Below are 21709 nucleotides of genomic sequence, written 5' to 3'. Positions count from 1 at the left end.
TCTACCCCCCCAAACCAAACTTTATTCCATCCCTTTGCCCCATCTCTGTCCCACCCTCTGTCCCATAGTAACCTCCATCCTGCTTTTATCTCGTGCTCTGTCTGGAAATAAGGTTTATTAAAGGTGGCAACCCTAACAGTACAGTATTCCTGCTGGTTAACCTCGTAACCAGAAAGGAATAACAACATGACAGACAATCCAAAGTTTCACAAAGTTTATTGCAGGTAATATAGATGCAGGAGTACACGCCCTCCCCCGTGGCCAATCAAAATCATTCATAATTTCAACTGGAATCTCCAAGCTGGCTACCAACCTGCCAATGCGGACACCATCTTAAAAAGACTTTGTAAAGTTTCTGGATACTGTCCTTTGGAAACCTCCCTGAGTCTATAATTCATTATAGGCACCATGCAACATGTTCCGTCGTCTTTGTCTCAGGATAGGTGCTTCTTCACCGCTTCCCCTGTTGCAGGACAAGAACAGATTCGCTTCGCTGTACCCTGTCTGGTCCCCACCGTGAGGTGAAACCAATTCCCAGGACCACTGTGCGCATTGAACCCAGCTGTGTGAAAGCTAACATGTGAACACGAGTTTATATAACTCCTGTTATTTTTTCATTCAGCCGTGTAGCTGGCTAGATTTAATTCGATTTATTATTGTCACACGTATTGAGATACAGTGAAAGGTATTGTTTCTTGCTCGCTATACAGACTCATCATAGAATCCTACAGTGCAGAAGGAGGCCATTTGGGCCATCGGATCTGCACCGTTCACAATCCCACCCAGGCCCTTTTCCTGTAATGCCATATATTTACCCTGCTAATCCCCCAGGGTCATTTTAGCACGGCCAATCAACCCGATCCGCACATCTTTGGACTGTGGGAGGAAACCGGAGCACCCGGAGGAAACCCACGCAGACACCACCGGAGAACGTGCAGACTCCGCACAACGACCCGAGGCTGGAATTGAACCCGGGTCACTGGCGCTGTGAGGCAGCAGTGCTAACCACTGTGCCACCGTGCCACCCAGACAAAGCATACTGTACATAGAGACAGAAAGGCGAGGGTGCAGAATTTAGTGTTACATTCATAGCTAGAGGGTAACGAAAGATCAGGATGTGTGCGTGCGTGTGTGTTGTGCATAAGGTATGCATGAAACAACAATTGAACTTTCCTATGTCAACAGTCACAGTGTAGTTGCAGCCTCTGGTCACTAGATGGCTTTGTGAGGCAAGTCACTGAATTCTCTCCCAATTCTTGTTGGCAACTTGTTTTCTAGAAATTGACAGTGGGTAATGTCCTGGGGAAATAAGATACTGTACATTTGTAGTTTTATAGTATTCGTTAGCGGCAGTTTTTCTGTAAAGGGTTGTAGGCTTTATGACCCTGTCACTGTGCGTTTTTAAAATTAATTCACAGGATGTGGGCTTCGCTGGTTAGGTCAGCATTTATTGCCCAGCCCTAATTGCCTTTGAGAAGGTGGTGCCTGTGATGTGGGTACACCGACAGTACTGTGCGTCTGCTGCCCTTGTCCTGCTAGATGGTAGATGTTGTTGACGTAGAAGGTGCTTTCAAGGGAGCTTTGGTGAGTTGCTGCAGTGTAATATCCCATCAGCTATTCTTACTCAATGCTCTTTGCACAGGGCACACCTACAGAGTCCTGTGACTGACACGGATAATTCAGGCCCCGATTAATCACATTGCTGATACTAACAGATCTTGGCATCCTGATTTTGGAGTTATCTACCATAAAAAGAAAGATCTTAGTGCCTTCCACAACCCCAGGATTTCTCAAATTGTTTACAGATAATTCAATGCTTTAGAAGTGTTGGAATGGAGGAAAGATTGCAGCCAGTGTGCACAGAAGAGCAATGAGATGGATAACATGATTATCTATTTGTAATGGTAAAAATTTGTAAAGCCCACCAGCGCCTCTACTTTCGCAAGAGGCTAAGGAAATTTGGCAGGCCCGCTACACCTCTCACCAACTTTTACACGCCCAATGTACTCACACCCGCGTCCATCTCGAACGTACTCACACCCGCGTCCACCCCAACATACTCACACCCGCGTCAACCATTGAAAAATTCTTTCTGGTTGTATCACAGCTTGGTCTGGCTCCTGCTCTGACCAAGATCACAAGAAACTACAAAAGGTCGTGAATGTAGCCCAGTGCATCACGCAAACCAGCCTCCCATCCATTGACTCTGTCTACACTTCCCACTGCCTCAGCAAAGCAGCCAGCATAATTATCCCACGCACCCCGGACATTCTCTCTCCCACCTCCTTCTGTCGGGAAAAAGATACAAAATTCTGAGGTCACGTATCAACCGACTCAAGAACAGCTTCTTCCCTGCTGCCATCAGACTTTTGAATGGACCTACCTTCCATTAAGTTGATCTTTCTCTACACTCCAGCTATAACTGTAATACTACATTCTGCACTCTCTCGTTTCCTTCCCTATGAACAGTATGCTTTGCCTGTACAGCGCGCAAGAAACAATACTTTTCACTGTATGCTAACATATGTGACAATAATAAATCAAATAAATTTGATTTATTAGTCACAAGTAGGCTTACATTAATACTGCAATGAAGTTACAGTGAAAATCCCCTCAAATAAATCAAATCAAATGGTTTTGGTTGAGGGATAGGTATTCGCGAGAACACTAGGGAGAGCTGCCTCATTCTTTGTCGAACTTGTGGTGTGAGATCCATCAGGTCCTCCCCAGAGGGTACACCGGGCATCAGTTTAATAAACACCCCATGCGAAAGACAAACAAGCAGCGAATAAAAAACACAAAATGATATGTGCTTCGAGGGCCATTTTGCCAATCCTTGGGGGCTGCAAGTGGCCCATGGGTCACAGTTTACAGATAGGCTTGCGCTAAGCATTCACACGATAACTTTCACACACGGGTTCAACGTCTTGGTTTACTGAGCATATCCTTCCAGGCCTCCGTTGGGCAGGGGGATTCCAACGTACCCATTCAGGTGCCTCAGGCTGTCCGTTCCGAGATATGCCATCAGGAGCTCAGTGCGACGCTGGATCAAGTGGAGGATGTCCTCAGCGAGACATTCAGTGCTGGTGTATCTCACCTTCTCAAAATCAAAGATGTCCTTCAAGAAGAAAAGAACCTGTTCCTGGAAAAGATCGCAAAAATATCTCTCAGCTTATCAACTGCAAAACTTCAAAGATGCCCAGCGATGTGCAGGTTGGGAGGGTCGCCCATGCTAAATTGCCCCTTCGTGTCCAAGGATGTGTCGGTTAGGTGGATTAGCCAGGGTAAATACGCAGGGTTACGGTGATGGGGCTGGTGGAATGGGCCTGGCTAAGATGTTCTTTTGGACAGCTGGTGCAGACCCGATGGCCCGAATGGCCTCCTTCTGCACTGTAGGGATTCTATGATTCATCTAACAACACAGTGGTTAGCACTGCTGCCTCACAGTGCCAGGATCCGGGTCCAATTCCAGCTTTGGGTCACTGTCTGTGTGGAGTTTGCACATTCCCCCCGTGTCTGCGTGGGTTTCCTCCGGGTGCTCCGGTTTCCTCCCACAGTCCAAAGATGTGCGGGTTAGGTTGATTAGCCATGCTGAATTGCCCCTTAGTGTCAGGGGGACTAGCAAGGTAAATAAATGCCGCTACAGGGATAGGGCCTGGGTGGGATTGTTGTCGGTGCAGACTCAATGGGCCGAAAGGCTTCCTACTGCACTGTAGGATTCTATGAATCATCTAACAACAACACTGCTCTACAATGAACCTGCTGTTAATTCTGCTTTTGGCCTGTTTTGGCGATTAGGATGTGTCTTAAAGGTCCCATAGTGCTATTCAATGTAAGGCCTCCTCCCAGTGTTCCTGCCAACATTAAACCAACATCATTAAAAAAATAAACAGATTAGTTGCCATGTAAAATGGTTGTTTTCCAGTGCAAAGAAATTATTGCCTTTCAAACATCACAGGATAAATGCACTAGATTGATACCACAGGAACTGCAGTTTCACCCCCCACCCAGAGCCTGTTCCCCCATTTCAAATAGATCCGAGTTGATGTACCTCAGTTCTATTCAATCACCTTAGTTCGAGACGCTTGATGCCCCTACCGAAAAATCTTTCAATCTCAAGTTTTGAAAGCTCCGAAACACAAGTCTAGTCTTTGTACATAAACCTCTCGACCCTGGTGAAGCTGCACTGCATCCTGTAATAACTTCAATTAGGCCATTGAGGTTGGCCTATTAGAGTATGAACTCCCTGATTAAGGATCCAATTGATGGGCCATTCAGGGAGTCTTTGCCTTGTATTTAACCGGGAATGTCAGTTTCTCTGACTCCCCCGGAGGTAGACTGCTGACTGCGAGCACTCTGTGTACTGCTGCTAGAGTTTGTAAAGAAAGGGATTTTGATGAAGGGACTTCTGCCTCTGAAGACTTATTACACATCCCCAATCAGGACAATATATTCTTCGTGAGATATGATGCAATCTAATACAAGACTTTGACAGGCAAAAGGATCTGTGTGTACAGGTACACAGGTCACTGAAAGTGGCAACGCAGGTGGAGAAGGTAGTCAAGAAGGCATACGGCATGCTTGCCTTCATCGGCCGGGGCATTGAGTTTAAAAATTGGCAAGTCATGTTTCAGCTTTATAGAACCTTAGTAAGGCCGCACTTGGAATATAGTGTTCAATTCTGGTCACTGCACTACCAGAAGGATGTGGAAACTTTGGAGAGGGTACAGAAAAGATTTACCAGGATGTTGCCTGGTATGGAGGGCATTAGCTATGAGGAGAGGTTGGAGAAACTTGGTTTGTTCGCCCTGGAACGACAGAGGTTGAGGGGCGACCTGATAGAAGTCTACAAGATTATGAGGGGCATGGACAGTGTGGATAGTCAGAAGCTTTTTCCCAGGGTGGAAGAGTCAATTACTAGGGGGCATAGGTTTGAGATGCAAGGGGCAAGGTTTAAAGGAGATGCACGAGGCAGATTTTTTACACAGAGAGTGGTGAGTGGCTGGAACTTGTTGCCGGGGGAGGGAGTGGAAGCGGATACGGTAGTGACTTTTAAGGGGCGTCTTGACAAACACATGAATAGGATGGGGATAGAGGGATATGGTCCCCGGAAGGGTAGGGGATTTTAGTTCAGTCAGGCAGCATGGTCGGTGCAGGCTTGGAGGGCCGAAGGGCCTGTTCCTGTGCTGTAATTTTCTTTGTTCTTTGTTTGTAGAATTGGAGTACAATCCTCACCCCACTTCCTAATCCAGTGCCCTCGAGATAAAGAGGGTCTCTATCGCTCCCATTAACATGCACAAAATCTCCCCCTGCCCCTTTACCCCACCCTACTGAAAGAAAGTGGCTTCATGCACAAGGTCACCAACTAACGTTTTCAAAGACAAAGGGCTGAAAGTTCAAATTCAACGGAAAGGAAAAGATGGAAATACCTTAAAGAAGCAGCACAAATCGTAGAGGGAGTCTCTGGGTCCTAAGAAGCCCCAGGCCAAGATTGGGCTGATGTGCTCACAAACAGCGTAGAAATGAGCGATGAAGCCATTGGGGACCTGTCAGAGTCAAAGCACACAAGAGAGAAAGAGAGCTGACTAAAGCTTCAGGCGAAGGAAATTCGACATGTCCGCTACAACTCTCACCAATCTTTACAGATGCACCATAGAAAGCATTCTTTCTGGTTGTATCACAGCTCCTGCTCTGCCCAAGACCGCAAGAAACTACAACTGTGAACGAAGCCCAGTCCATCGCGCAAACCAGCCTCCCATCCATTTATTCCTTCTACACTTCCCGCTCCCTCGGAAAAGCAGCCAACATAATTAAGGACCCCGGACAAACTCTCTTCCACCTTCTTCCATTGGGAAAAAGACACGTACCAACAGTCTCAAGAACAGCTTTTCCCTGCTGACATCAGACTTTTGAATGGTCCTATCACATATTCAGTTGATCTTTCTCTACACCCTAGCTAGAACATAGAACATAGAACATAGAACATTACAGCGCAGAACAGGCCCTTCGGCCCACGATGTTGCACCGACCAGTTAAAAAAAAAAACTGTGACCCTCCAACCTAAACCAATTTCTTTTCGTCCATGAACCTATCTACGGATCTCTTAAACGCCCCCAAACTAGGCGCATTTACTACTGATGCTGGCAGGGCATTCCAATCCCTCACCACCCTCTGGGTAAAGAACCTACCCCTGACATCGGTTCTATAACTACCCCCCCTCAATTTAAAGCCATGCCCCCTCGTGCTGGATTTCTCCATCAGAGGAAAAAGGCTATCACTATCCACCCTATCTAAACCTCTAATCATCTTATATGTTTCAATAAGATCCCCTCTTAGCCGCCGCCTTTCCAGCGAAAACAATCCCAAATCCCTCAGCCTCTCCTCATAGGATCTCCCCTCCATACCAGGCAACATCCTGGTAAACCTCCTCTGCACCCTCTCCAAAGCCTCCACATCCTTCCTGTAATGTGGGGACCAGAACTGCACACAGTACTCCAAGTGCGGCCGCACCAGAGTTGTGTACAGTTGCAACATAACGCTACGACTCCTAAATTCAATCCCCCTACCAATAAACGCCAAGACACCATATGCCTTCTTAACAACCTTATCTACTTGATTCCCAACTTTCAGGGATCTATGCACACATACACCTAGATCCCTCTGCTCCTCCACACTATTCAAAGTCCTCCCGTTAGCCCTATACTCAACACATCTGTTATTCCTACCAAAGTGAATTACCTCACACTTCTCCGCATTAAACTCCATCCGCCACCTCTCGGCCCAACTTTGCAACCTGTCTAAGTCTTCCTGCAAACTACGACACCCTTCCTCACTGTCTACCACACCACCGACTTTGGTGTCATCAGCAAATTTGCTAATCCACCCAACTATACCCTCATCCAGATCATTAATAAATATTACAAACAGCAGTGGCCCCAAAACAGATCCCTGAGGTACACCACTTGTAACCGCACTCCATGATGAATATTTACTATCAACCACCACCCTCTGTTTCCTATCCGCTAGCCAATTCCTGATCCAATTTCCTAGATCACCCCCAATCCCATACATCTGCATTTTCTGCAGAAGCCTACCATGGTGAACCTTATCAAACGCCTTACTAAAATCCATAAATACCACGTCCACTGCCTTGCCCCCATCCACCTCCTTGGTCACTTTCTCAAAAAACTCAATAAGGTTAGTAAGGCACGACCTACCTGCCACAAAACCATGCTGACTATCACCTATCAATTCATTACTCTCCAAATAACTATAAATCCTATCCCTTATAATTTTTTCCAACATCTTGCCGACAACAGAAGTGAGACTCACCGGTCTATAATTCCCGGGGAAGTCTCTGTTCCCCTTCTTAAACAATGGGACAACATTCGCTAACCTCCAATCTTCTGGTACTATACCAGAGGCCAACGACGACCTGTGACCGGAACACTACATTCTGCACTTTCTCTCCTTTCCTTCTCCCCTACGAACTCTATGAACGGTATGTTTTGTCTGAATAGCGCGTAAGGAACAGTACTTTTCACTGTATCCCAGTATGTGTGACAATAATAAATCAAATCAACCTGGAGCTCAGGAGAACAATAAATTTTCTCAACATTACTGGCAGAGATTAACACATGTCGGTCACTAATCAAAGACTCCTCTCAATGCTGAGTTGAATAGAGCGGTACAGTAGCACAGTGGTTAAGCATTGCTGCCTCACAGCTCCAAGGACCTGGATTCGATTCCCGGCTCGGGTCACTGTCTGTGTGGAGTCTGCACTTCTCCCCGTGTCTGCGTGGGTTTCCTCCGGGTGCTCCGATTTCCTCCCACAATCCAAAGATGTGCAGGTTAGGTGGATTGACCATGATAAATTGCCCCTTAGTGTCAGGGTGGGGTAATTATGTGGAGTTATATGGATAGGGCCTTGGTGAGATTGTTGCTAGTGCAGGCTTGGTGGGCCGAATGGCCTCCTTCTGCACTGTAGGGATTCTATGATTTAAATGGGATTGGCAGCCCATTGTACAACCCCACTGATTACCCTCTTTATGGGTGCCTGACCAGCTATTGCGTATTCTGTAACTTCACTCCCACCCAAGCTGAACTACAAGCCACCTTATGGTACTCTGTCTCCACAGGGTACGTGTGAGGGTCTGTGCTCTTTGGAAACTGTCGAGTGCACCATGGAGTATTTCTGGTTGTTATAGAATGGGGAAAATGGAAAACTCCAAACCGACAGTGCATCTGAATTTGTACTGTATAAATGCTGTTTATAATTTCTGACAGATTTTGAATAGTTATGTTCCTCATACCCACCTTCATCTGCTGTTTCTTGCTTTTCAGAACGGACCAACAACTTGAAGCCACAGCCTGGAAGAAAGGAATAAAATAAAACAGGTGAAAATGATTGATCATCTTGCAACTCAGATTGAAAGAACGTGCATTTGTATAGCGCCTTTCACAACCTCGTCACGGCCAATGAGTTACTCTTGAAGAGTGGCTGCTGTTATTCTGCTGTGCGAAAGGGGCAACTAATTTCAACACAGCAAGATCCCACAAATAATGGTCGGATCATCTTGTTTCTGGTGATGTTGGTTGAGGGATGAATACCGGCCAGGACACAGGGGGAGAACTTCCTTGCTCCACTTTGATATAGTGTCATGGGATCTTTACAACAAGCCAACAGGGTAGGCTTCTGTTTATGACTCATAGAACATAGAACAGTACAGCATGGGAACAGGCACTTCAGCCCACGATGTTGTGCCGAACATGAATTAAACTAATTCCTTCTGACTGCCCTTGGTCCATATTCCTCTATTCATTCCATCGACACGTGCGTATCTAAAAGCTACTTAAATGCCCCTATCGTATCTGCCTCCACCACCACCCCAGGCAGCGCGTTCGTCTGAAAACTGGCTCCAACAGCAAGGCAGCATTCCTTCAAATACTGCGCTGGAATGTCAGCCTAGATTTTGTGCTGAGGCCTTTGGAAAGGGATTGGAACCCACCACCTTTGACTCAAAGTGCTGCCAAACGAGGGCCACTAAGAAACCAAAGGGGCAAAAGCTCCGCCGTGCACCTTCTCTTTGAGCTGTTGGAATGGATGAAATGACCGATTTTCTCAGAATGTGTCAGGAGGAGGCGCTACGTCCAATTGGCTCAGGTGGGCAACACTTACACAAGACGGGCAGTTACAAGTGGTTAGCACCGCTGCCTCACAGTGCCAGGGACCCGGGTCCGATTCCCGGGCTTGGCTCACTGTCTGTGCGTGAGTCTGCACGTTCTCCCCGTGTCTGCATGGGTTTTCTCCCGGTGCTCCAGTTTCCTCCCACAGTCTGAAAGACGTGCTGGTTAGATGCATTGGCCGTGCTAAATTCTCCCTCAGTGTACCCGGACAGGCGCTGGAGTGTGGTGACTAGGGAATTTTCACAGTAACTTCATTGCAGCGTTAATATAAGCCAACTTGTGACATTAATCAATAAACTTTAAACTTTAGGCATTCTGCTCCAGCTGCACTTGAAGCCATTTGTGTAGTTGACCTGCCAAACTTAACATTTTGCAATACTTCTGAAGGTTCTTTTCTGAAACTAGTCTCTCTGGGTCCCAAGGTACAGTTTTTATACTTAGGGAAGAGTTAGAGAACTCGGGAAGGGGCTAACTTAGACCTGGTTCTGGGAAATGAGCCCAGACAGGTGATTGATATCTCGTTGGGGAACCATTTTGGGAGCAGAGATCACAATTCTATAGGTTTCAAGATACTTGTAGAAAAGGATAGAAGTAGCCTCAGAGTGAAAGTACTAAATTGGGGGAAGGCTAACTATGACAGTATTAGACAGCAGTTAGGGAATGGAGACTGGGGCGGCTGTTTGAGGGTAAATCCACATCCGATATGTGGGAGCCTTTTAAAAGTCAGTTGTTAACAATTCAGGACAAGTATGTCCCTGTAAAATGAAGGATAAAGATGGCAAGATTCGGGAACCCTGGATGACAAGAGAGATAGTGAGCTTAGTGAAAAAGAAAAAGGAGGTATACATAAATTTCAGGAAATTGAAAATGGATAAGGCTCTTGAGGAGTGCAAAGATAGCAGGAAAGAGCTTAACAGGGACTTAGGAGGGCAAAAGAGGCCATGAAATGTCCTTGGCAGGCTGGATTAAGGAGAATCCCAAGGCATTTTATGCATATATAAGGAGTAAGAGGGTAGCTAAGGAAAGGGTAGGTCCACTCAAGGACAGTGGAGGGAATTTGTGTGTGGAACCAGATGAGGTGGGTGAGGTCCTTAATGAGTACTTTGCATCAGTATTCACAAAGGAGAAGGATGTGGTGGATGGGGAGTGTAGAAAGGAGGATGGTGACGTTCTAGGGTATGTTGAGATAAAAAGAGAGGAGCTATTGGAGGTTTTGAAAAACATGAAGGTGGGCAAGTCCCCAGGGCCAGATAGGGTCTATCCCAGAATACTGAGAGAGGCGAGGTAAGAAATTGCTGAGGCCTTGGCCAAAATCTTTATGTCTTCTTTAGCCATGGGTGAGGTACCATAGGATTGGAGAGTAGCTAACATTGTTCCTCTGGTTAAAAAGGGCAGGAGAGACAATCTGGGAAATTATAGGCCTGTGAGCCTTACATCAGTGGTGGGGAAATTACTAGAGAAGATTCTTAGGGACAGGGTGCACTCACATTTGGAACAGAATAGGCTTATTCGTGATAGACAGCATGGTTTTGTGAAGGGGAGGTCGTGTCTCACAAATTTGATTGAGTTCTTTGAGGAAGTGACATGAAAAATTGATCAGGGAAGGGCAGTGGATGTTGTGTACATGGACTTTAGTAAAGCCTTCGATAAGGTTCCTCATGGCTGGCTGATACAGAAGGTGAAAGGGGCAAGACTTCTTGAGAAAGTGAGAGGGCATGGGATCCAAGGGGCTGTTGCCTTGTGGATCCAGAACTGGCTTGCCTGCAGAAGGCAGAGAGTGGCTGTGGAGGGGTCTTTCTCTGCATGGAGGTCAGTGACCAGTGGAGTGCCCCAGGGATCTGTTCTGGGACCCTTGCTGTTTGTCATTTTCATAAATGACCTGGATGAGGAAGTGGAGGGATGGGTTGGTAAGTTTGCTGACGACACCAAGGTAGGTGGTGTTGTGGATAGTTTGGAGGGATGTCAGAAGTTGCAGCGAGACATAGATAGAATGCAAGACTGGGCGGAGAAGTGGCAGATGGACTTCAACCCGGATAAGTGTGTGGTGATCCATTTTGGCAGATCCAATGGGATGAAGCAGCAGTATAATATGATGGGTACCATTCTTAGCAGTGTAGAGGATCAGAAGGACCTTGGGGTCCGGGTCCATAGGACTCTTAAATCGGCCTCGCAGGTGGAGGATGCGGTCAAGAAGGCGTACGGCGTACTGGCCTTCATTAATCGAGGGATTGAGTTTAGGAGTCGGGAGATAATGCTGCAGCTTTATAGGACCCTGGTTAGACCCCACTTGGAGTACTGCGCGCAGTTCTGGTCACCTCATTACAGGAAAGATGTTGAAGCCATTGAAAGGGTGCAGAGGAGATTTACAAGGATGTTGCCTGGATTGGGGGGCATGCCTTATGAGGATCGGTTGAGGGAGCTTGGTCTCTTCTCCCTGGAGAGACGAAGGATGAGAGGTGACCTGATAGAGGTTTACAAGATGTTGAGAGGTCTGGATAGGGTAGACTCTCAGAGGCTATTTCCAAGGGCTGAAATGGTTGCTACGAGAGGACACAGGTTTAAGGTGCTGGGGGGTAGGTACAGAGGAGATGTCAGGGGTAAGTTTTTCACTCAGAGGGTGGTGGGTGAGTGGAATCGGCTGACGTCGGTGGTGGTGGAGGCAAACTCGTTGGGGTCTTTTAAGAGACTTCTGGATGAGTACATGGGATTTAATGGGATTGAGGGCTATAGATAGGCCTAGAGGTGGGGATGTGATCGGCGCAACTTGTGGGCCGAAGGGCCTGTTTGTGCTGTGGCTTTCTATGTTCTATGTGAAGTCATATAGAATCCAAGGTGAGCTGGTAAGATGGATACAAAACTGGCTTGGGCATAGAAAGCAGAGAGTAGCAGTGGGAGGATACTTTTCTAACTGGAGATCTGTGACAAGCGGTGTTCCACAATGATCAGTGCTGGGGCCTAAGTTGTTTGTAATATATATAAATGATTTGGAGGAAAATGTAGGTGGTCTGATTCATAAGAACATAAGAACATAAGAAATAGGAGCAGGAGTAGGCCATCTGGCCCTTCGAGCCTGCCCCGCCATTCAACAAGATCATGGCTGATCTGAAGCGAATCAGTTCCACTTACCCGCCTGCTCTCCATAACCCCTAATTCCCATATCGATCAGAAAATTATCTACCCATGATTTAAACATATTCAACGAGGAAATTCGTAAATTTGCAGATGATACAAAAATTGGGGGAGGAGCGGATTGTGAGGAGGATTGTCAGAGGATACAGCAGGATATAAATCGGCTGGAGACCTGGGCCGAAAGATTTGGTCCCCTTATTTAAGAAGGGATATATTAGCTTTGGAGGGGGTACAGAGAAGGTTGACCAGGTTGATTCCGGAGATGAGAGGGTTAGCTTATGAGGAGAGATTGAGCGGACTGGGCTTGTACTCATTGGAGTTTAGAAGGTTGAGGGGAGATCTTGTAGAGACATATAAGATAATGAAGGGGCTAGACAGGGTAGAAGCAGTGAGGTTATTTCCACTTACAATGGAAACAAGAACTAGGGGGCATAGCCTCAAAATACAGGGGAGTCAATTTAGAACAGAGTTGAGGAGGAACTTCTTCTCCCAGAGGGTAGTGAATCTTTGGAATTCTCTGCCCAATGAAGCAGTAGAGGCTACCTCGTTAAATGTGTTTAAGTCACAGATAGATAGATTTTTAACCATTAAGGGAATTAAGGGTTATGGGGAGCGGGCGGGTAAGTGGAACTGAACCCACTATCAGATCAGCCATGATCTTATTGAATGGCGGAGCAGGCTTGAGGGGCTAGATGGCCTACTCCTGCTCCTATTTCTTATGTTCTTATGGAATTTAACCTGAACAAATATGAGGTGATGTGATTTGGAAGGCCTACTACAGAAGGAAAGTATACAGTAAATGGTAGAGCCCTTAGAAACATTAGAATATTGTTGCAAAGTAAATTTTGTGAAGTGTGGTCCCTTTAAAAGCTGGTTTTGTGTTCAGTGCTTGGAGGTTTAAAATGCAGGTGCATACAGGGTACACAGACTGGAACATTTGTATCAAAGCCCAAGCATCAGGGTTGCCATGGTAACAGGCTTTGTAGGTTTTGAATTCATTCTACCAGTTTAAAGAAGGTACTCAACTACCAGGAACCTATCAAATTTGAATTTGTTGTTGTTGACATCATCAGACCAATCCCGTTGTAGAAAACTTAATAAGTCATCACAGTTATAAACAGGTGATCAACTGCCTGCCTGCAGTTCAACTGAAGAGCTGCCACTTCTCAAAGCCCTGAGGGGGAAAGAACAGCTCTCAGCCAGCTGCAAATATCTCTTGAGAGAACTCTCCATCTATCTAACCAAGGGTACCAAATCAGAAAGAGCTTACAGACAGCGGAACTCCAAAAGAAAGAAGAACTCCAAAAGTTTTCCAAAGCCACAAAACCCCGGTTGTATATTTTTTGACAGTGACTAAATTAAGTTATTACTTTTTTTGTCAATGAATGGTTTTTGTATTTATTTTTAACAGCATTCCAGTAGTATCTTACTTCAGTCGAAATGTTACTTGTTTAGTGAAAGTTCCCTGTTGGTTAAATAAATAAATTGTTGACTGTTCACTGAAAGTGAGTGTCAGGTATTTCTGTTAATTAACCTCTAAACATTAATGAAGAACAATTCTAACCTTCCCACACACTTTTAACAGATAACGAAGCAAGGTATTCCTCTTTGGGGGATTCAGCGTGGCTTCCCAAAAAGGGATCAGCCTCTGCGTTGTAACACAGACAGAGGAATAAAGCGTGCAGATCCACAGTTCCCTGAAGGTGGCAACCTGAAGAAGGCACATGGCCTGCTGGCCTTCATCGGTCAGGGCGTTGAGTATAGGAATTGGAAAATCATGTTGCAGCTGTATAAGACTTTGGTTAGGCCGCATTTGGAATATTGTGTACAATTCTGGTCGCCACACTACAGGAAGGATGTTGATGCATTGGAAAGGGTGCAGAAGAGATTGCCAGGATGTTGCCTGGTTTGGAGGATATGGACTATGAAGAAAGGTTGAACAAACTTGGATTGTTTTCATTGGAGCATCGGAGGATGAGGGGGGACCTGATAGAGGTTTACAAGATTATGACAGGCTTGGATAGAGTGGATAGTTAAAGTCTTTACCCAGGGTCAAAGGGTCAATTACTTGGGGGCATAGGTTGAAAGTGAGAGGGGGAAAGTTTAAAAGAGATGTAAGGGGCAAGTTTTTCACACAGATGGTGGTGAATGCCTGGAACGCGCTGCCGAAGGAGGTGGTGGAAGCAGATTCTATAACAACGTACAAGAGGCATCTGGATAGATAAATGAATAGGCAGGGAATAGAGGGATATGGACCACGTACAGGCAGGAAAATATTAGATTAGAGAGGCATCTGTGTCGGCACAAACTTAGTGGGCCGAAGGGCCTGTTCCTGTGCTGTACTGTTCTTTGTTCTTTGCCCTCGGGCTACTAGGGATGGCAATAAATGCTGGCCAGCCAGCGATTCCCATTTCTACGAATGAATTTTTAAAAAATTCCCTTTTGAAAGTTACTGTTGAGTCTGCTTCCACCCTTCCCCCACCTTTCAGCTGGTGCAATCCAGATCGTAACTACTCCCTGCATAAAAATAAATTCTCCTCATCTTCCTTTTTGAATCTTTTCCTGCTGTAGATTTGGCTACGTTGTAAGTGTGCTGATGAGGATTTCAGCTGCCCAGTGAAAAGTCTGGAGGTAGACTGAAAACACAAGGAATATAGTGTGTTCCACTTCACACTCGCAAATTATTTTGCAAGTGTTTTTCATACAGGTGGTTCATTTTTAATTCTTGGATTATGGGCGCCACTGGCTAGGCCACCATGTATCTCCCAACCCGAATGGTCTTTGAGAAGGTGTAGGTGAGCCACCTTCTTGTACCGCTACTGTCCTTGTGATGTAGGTTCACCCACAGTGCTGTTAGAGTTCCAGGATGTTGACCCAGCGACGATCGAGGAACGCTAATGTATCTCCAAGTTGGGATGATTTAGAGCAATGACAGACAACCCAGGCTGGTGAGTGGGCACATGAGTGGCCCTCCTTCATCTCAGAGGGCCACAAGATTGAAGTTGGCCTTGTTCACTAATCATGACCCCCATGAATAAGATTAAATACATTTCCTACATGACAAATATTTCATAATGATTTATAGAAAATGCTTAATAATTTATATATACATAGAACTATTATCAACTTCGAATGGTTAAGAACAAAAGATATTTGGACACAGAGGGAGCACACGGCTCTCACAGTCAATGTTGTGAGCAATCAGCACACACCTCACTTCACTTGCCCTTGCTTTACGTGCATTTCACTTTGGTCATACACCATGGCGGCACGGTGGCCCAGTGGTTAGCACTGCTGCCTCACAGCACCAGGAATCCGGGTTCAAATCCGGCCTCGGGTCACTCTCTGTATGGAGTTTGCACGTTCGCCCCGTGACTGCGTGGGTTTCCTCCGGGTGCTCCGGTTTCCTCCCACAGTCCAAAGATATGCGGATTAGTTTGATTTGCTGTGCTAAATTGCCCCTTAGTGTTAGGGGGATTAGCAGGGTTGTGGGAAGAGGGCCTGGGTGGGATTGTGGTCAGTGCAGACTTGATGGGCCGAATGGCCTCCTTCTGCACTGTAGGGATTCTATGATAGGAAAAAAGCTACACGGATGGAAATCAGTGGAATGTGACAAACCTACACATGGACAATGGTCAGAATATCTCATTCGCATTCTGAACCCAGATGGGCTGTACATGACCCCTGGGCAGCCGGTTGCCCACCAGAGGGTGATCTGGAGGTCATGCCGTTCCCGCATTGCCTATTTTCCTCCAGCTAGTGGTGGTCATGGGTTTGGGAAGTGCTGTCAAAGAAGCCTGGTGGTGTATTATAACATGGAGGCTACTGCATCAGAGATTATCACTGAGAATTGAAAAAAAGGGTACAGGAAACTGGGAGGGGCGATGGGGGAAAGCAGGATTAGAGTTGGCAATTAAAGAGCTGGGAGCGACAGAGGCAGAAAGGGCCGAATGGCCTCCTTCTGTACTGATTGTCTTAATATTCCAACCAACCTTCACAGAAGACAACCTGCTACTGAATTTGACCGACGTGTGTCACAGGGGGTCACACAACATGGTTGACTCTGATGTCCCTTGACTTGGGCCTAGTTGGTTAATCAGTTGTTAAGACAATGGCAGTGACAGAAGGTTCACCACCAACTTCCCTGAGTAACTGGGGATGGGAGGCAAGCGATTTTGGCAATACGTAGCCAAAGAACATAAAGATTTTAAAAATTCCAGGATTCTCAAACAAGCGTCACTTCCAAAAATAACGTTTTTACAACAAATGTCCCCTACAGAATCTGCTCCCTCACACATCGGGTAATTCGATCCCTGTAGTATTATTTTTCCCCAGTTTCCCTCAAATTTATTCGGCTTTATGTGCCAAGCCAGCTCTCTCACGATGACCAGCGCGACTTCACTATCCAATCGTGACCTCCCTCGGGCCAGAATCAATCCATTTTGTGGGGGGAACATCAACAAAGTGTAACTTGCGACCATTGGGCATGTTTACTTGGGTGGACGTTTCTCCGCTATAATTCAGCATTCTTTTCTAAAGTTGACATTTTCTTTCTAAGCTGCATACCACAGTAAGGAAACACTTATTCTTGTCAGACACAAAGCCGGAACAGAGGCCAAAGAAAGCAATTCCGTTTGCCAAGTTCTTAGCAATATATCTCAGAATGCTTCAGATTACTTTAACCAAAACCATGCAGTTGAGGTATGTGAGCTTGTTGGAGAAACTATGTTTTTTTTTTAACCAGCATACTTTGGATGGTTAGGATGCAGGGATGCAGAATGTCCATATAAGGCATTAATCTACCATGAACAATGGAATCCTAAAAACCCCATTGATAGTGATCAATGAACACATGATCAGACAGAGCGACTTAGTATTTACAGCACACACACACACAGGCTATTCGGTCTAACTGGTCTCTGCCACCATATCTACTCCACACAAACTTCCTTCCAGTTTCATTCATCCAGTCCCATCAGTATATCCCTTTTAATCCCTTAAATGCAGATACACTCTCATCTTCAACTCCTCCCCGTGGAGGAGCGACTTCCACATTCTCATCATCCTCTGGGTGAAGAGGTTTCTCCTGAATTACCTATTGGATGTATTAGTCACGATCTTATATTTAAGATTCTGGTGTTATCCTGAGATAAAACACTTGCTTACCCAGGATATTGAATTCGATGATCAGCCATGATCATAATGAATGGTGGAGCAGGTTCAAAGGGCCGAATGGCCTACTCCTGCTTCTAGTCCCTATGTTTCGATGTTTCTGCTCAAAGCCTTCTTAAAACTGAGGATGAGGAACTAGTGGAATCTAGAAGGTGGAGGATTTTGAATTTACCACCCGCCTGCTTTTCACTCACCCTGATTTCAATGGAGATGAAAGTTTGACGTTTCCTGAAATGGGCAGCGGATTCGCAGCAGGGTGAGGATAGCTGGGGTGCAACCTAACCCTACCCCCAACCCTATAACCATAGCCTCCAACCCTAACCCCATAACCCGAACCCCATAACCCTAACCCCATAACCCGAACCCCATAACCCGAACCCCATAACCCGAACCCCATAACCTGAACCCCATAACCCGAACCCCATAACCCGAACCCCATAACCCGAACCCCATAACCCGAACCCCATAACCCGAACCCCATAACCCGAACCCCATAACCCGAACCCCATAACCCGAACCCCATAACCCCATAACACTAAATCTAACCCTAACCGTAACCATACCCTCTTACCCGATAATCAGAGCCTCGAACCTTAACGCCATAACCCAAAACCCTAATCCTAACTTCAACCCTATAACACTACCCTACACCCTACTAACCATACACTCTAATCCCAACACTATCTTCTATCGCTAATCTTATAGCCTTAGCCTTATAACCCTAATCTTAACCCTAACCCTCTACCCCTAACCCCATAACCATAACCCAAAACCATAGCCTCCAACCCTATAGCCCTACCCTCTAACCCTAACTCTATCCTCTAACACTAATCTTATAACCTTAGCCCTACAACCCTAATCCTAACCCTAACCCTTTACTCCTAACCCATAAACCCTAACCCTGTAACCCTAATCCTAACCCTAACCCTATAACCATAGCCTCCAACTCTATAGCCCTACCCTCTAACCCTAACTCTATCCTCTATCGCTAATCTTATAACCCGAGCCCTATAACCCTAACCCTCTAACCCCAACTGTATCCTCAATCACTAATTTCATAACCCTAGTCCTATAACTCTAGCCCTATCCTTTCCCTAGCCCTCTGACACTAATCCTATAACTATAACCCCATAACCCTAACCCTACCCTCTAACCCTATAACCCTAACCCGATAACCCTAACCCGACAACCCTAACCCTATAACCCTAACCCTATAACCCTAACCCTACAACTCTACCCCGTAAAGTCAAGTCGAAAATAAAAGCTGCAAACGCCAGAAATCTGAGAAAAACGGAAGATGCTGGACACGTCCTGAGCCTCTCAGAGAACCGTTGCCATGTAACAGGTTAGATGGATTGGCCCTGCCCCTTAGTGTCCAAACATGTGTGAGTTAGGGGGATTGGCCATGGTAAATGTGCAGGGTTACAGGGATAGGGTGGGGGGGTGGAGGAGGGTGGGGTAGGTTTGGATAAGATGCTCTTTCAGAAAGTTAGTGCAGACTCAACGGGCCGAATGGCCTCCTTCTGCACTGTCGGGATTCTATGCAGGTAAATACAGAGAGCCAAAAGTGTGCACAGCAAAGCCTAACTAACTCGAATACAGCGAGGGACCATTTTCCAGATGTTCACAAGGCCCTGGGCCCTGGAATTCTCTCCTGGAATTCTCTCCTTAAACCTCTTCACTCCTCTATCCCCCTCCTCCCTTTAGAACAAAGAACAAAGAACAATACAGCACAGGAACAGGCCCCTCGGCCCTCCAAGCCCGCGCCGCTCCCCGGTCCAGGATTGAATCCTGAATCCAGGATCCCCGCCCAATTTTCCAGCCTATCTACATACCAATATCCTATCCACCGAGCTGTCCCTCACAGCTCCGATGCTTTGTTCATTACAACCTATTAACTCACCCCCACCCCCCCATTCTAGACCATGTGATCTCCAGGGAGAGGCGAAAACCCAGAGTGAAAAACCCCAGGGCCAATATGGGGAAAAAAAATCTGGGAAATTCCTCTCCGACCCCCTGAGGCGATCGAAACAAGTCCAGGAGATCACAATGGCCCCGATCGGAAAATGCTTCCCAACCCTAGTCATTTCCACTTCCACGAACACCATATGAATTCCCTGCCCCCGAGACAGGTTCCCAACTATCCGCAGTCTCGCTCTGTACTGGCACCAGCAAGATGATCATAGAATGAAGCCTTGAAGCGAGAAACAAGGAACAATTAGCCCGCGCCGCTCCCTGGTCCAAACTAGACCACTCTTTTGTATCCCTCCATTCCCACTCCGTTCATATAGCTGTCTAGATAAGTCTTAAACGTTCCCAGTGTGTCCGCCTCCACCACCTTGCCCGGCAACACATTCCAGGCCCCCACGACCCTCTGTGTGAAATATGTCCTTCTGATATCTGTGTTAAACCTCCCCCCCTTCACCTTGAACCTATGACCCCTCGTGAACGTCACCACCGACCCGGGGAAAAGCTTCCCACCGTTCACCCTATCTATGCCTTTCATAATTTTATACACCTCTATTAAGTCTCCCCTCATCCTCCGTCTTTCCAGGGAGAACAACCCCAGTTTCCCCAATCTCTCCTCATAACCAAGCCCCTCCATACCAGGCAACATCCTGGTAAACCTCCTCTGTACTCTCTCCAAAGCCTCCACGTCCTTCTGGTAGTGTGGCGACCAGAACTGGACGCAGTATTCCAAATGCGGCCGAACCAACGATCTATACATCTGCAACATCAGACCCCAACTCTTATACTCTATGCCCCGTCCTATAAAGGCAAGCATGCCATATGCCTTCTTCACCACCTTCTCCACCTGTGACGTCACCTTCAAACCTACCACTTGATCAAGCTTTGGTCACCTCTGCTAATGTTTCCTTCCATGATGTGGTGTCAAATTCTGTTTTATAATTCTCCCGTGAAGGACTTGGCATGTTTTAATATGTTGAAGCAGCTATTTAAATGCAAAGTGCTGCTGTGGTACGGAATGAGTACAAATTAATATAGTTCATCAATTAACAGGCAATGGAAATTTATCTAAATCAGTTAATGCAATTGTTATTGATATCAAGCAATGATCTTCAGTCCAGTGTGTTTTAGATTACTGAAAAGATACGCAATATAATTCTTAAAAATCATGCAATATGCCTTATCTTATCTTATTATTTTACGAAATGTGGGCGGCGCTGGCTAGACCAGCATTTATTGCCCATCCCTCATTGCTCTTGAGAAGGTGGTGGTGAGCTGCCTTCTTGAATCGCTGCAGTTCCATGTGGCGTAGGTACACCAACAGTGCTGTTAGGGAGAGAGTTCCAGGATTTTGACCCAGCGACGGTGAAGGAACAGCGACACATTTCGAGAATTCGTATTAATGTTTTGTATCATTTCACACTTACAGTTTCTTTGAAGGAATTGTTAAGCCAGCGATTGTTCACCACATTCTGTATCGATGTCGGCGGATTGTCCAGATCCTCAAAGGAATCCATGAGGATAAAGTCCAGGACAATGTCATAAAAATTCATGTGTTTAACCTGTTTGTGATATAAAAGAAATGTGAATATATTAGAGTATAAATAATCAGCAGTCTACCTTATGGAGCTAAATCTTGGCTTTATTAAACCAGGGGGTGAGCAGCATGGACAAGTGAGCCGAAGGGCCTGGTTTCATGCTGTAAACTTCTATGAAAACAGCTGCACTTTCTGGAAATTTCTCTGCACTTCCTGTCCACTAAAATTATTTTCTAAAATGTGCTCTTTGTGGTGAAGCTCAGTACTCCAGGCCACTCCACTCATTTATTCATTCAAGGGAATTTGCTGGCTAGATTGGCATTTATTGCCCATCTCTAATTGCCCTTGAGAAACTGGTGGTGAGCTCGCTTCCTTCTCGAACCGCTGCAGTCCATAAAGGGTAGGTACCATCCACAGTGCTGTGAGGGAAGAAACTCCAGGATTTTGACCCAGCGACAGGGAAAGTTTAAAGTTTATTTATTAGTCACAAGTAGGCTTTCATTAACACTGCAATGAAGTTACTGTGAAAATCCCCTAGTCGCCACACTCCGGCACCTGTTCGGGTACATTAAGGGAGAATTTAGCATGGCCAATTCACCTAACCAGCACATCTTTTGGACTGTGAGAGGAAACCGGAGCACCCGGAGGGAACCCACGCAGACACGGGGAGAATGTGCAGACTCTGCCCAGACAATGACCCAAGCCGGGAATCGAAC

General features: G+C 46.2%; 1 protein-coding gene across 2 annotated transcripts in view; it reads right to left on the bottom strand.

Moving 5' to 3' along the window:
- The window catches only part of miga1 (mitoguardin 1), a 121341-nt gene that overhangs the window by 2738 nt on the left and 96894 nt on the right, over window positions 1-21709 (bottom strand). The window contains exons 12-15 of one of the 2 annotated variants that reach the window (XM_078218967.1): window positions 20883-21017; window positions 8317-8370; window positions 5430-5546; window positions 2985-3142 (exon numbers count right to left, since the gene is read on the bottom strand). In XM_078218967.1, the coding sequence (XP_078075093.1) occupies window positions 2985-3142; window positions 5430-5546; window positions 8317-8370; window positions 20883-21017 (464 nt within the window). Of the gene's footprint in view, window positions 1-2932; window positions 3143-5429; window positions 5547-8316; window positions 8371-20882; window positions 21018-21709 lie in introns of those variants that run through there. The other variant, XM_078218966.1, reaches the window with a different exon arrangement.

Source organism: Mustelus asterias, chromosome 8, assembly GCF_964213995.1.
Source record: "Mustelus asterias chromosome 8, sMusAst1.hap1.1, whole genome shotgun sequence".
Lineage (NCBI taxonomy): Eukaryota > Metazoa > Chordata > Chondrichthyes > Carcharhiniformes > Triakidae > Mustelus > Mustelus asterias.
This window is presented reverse-complemented; position numbering and strand designations above follow the sequence as displayed.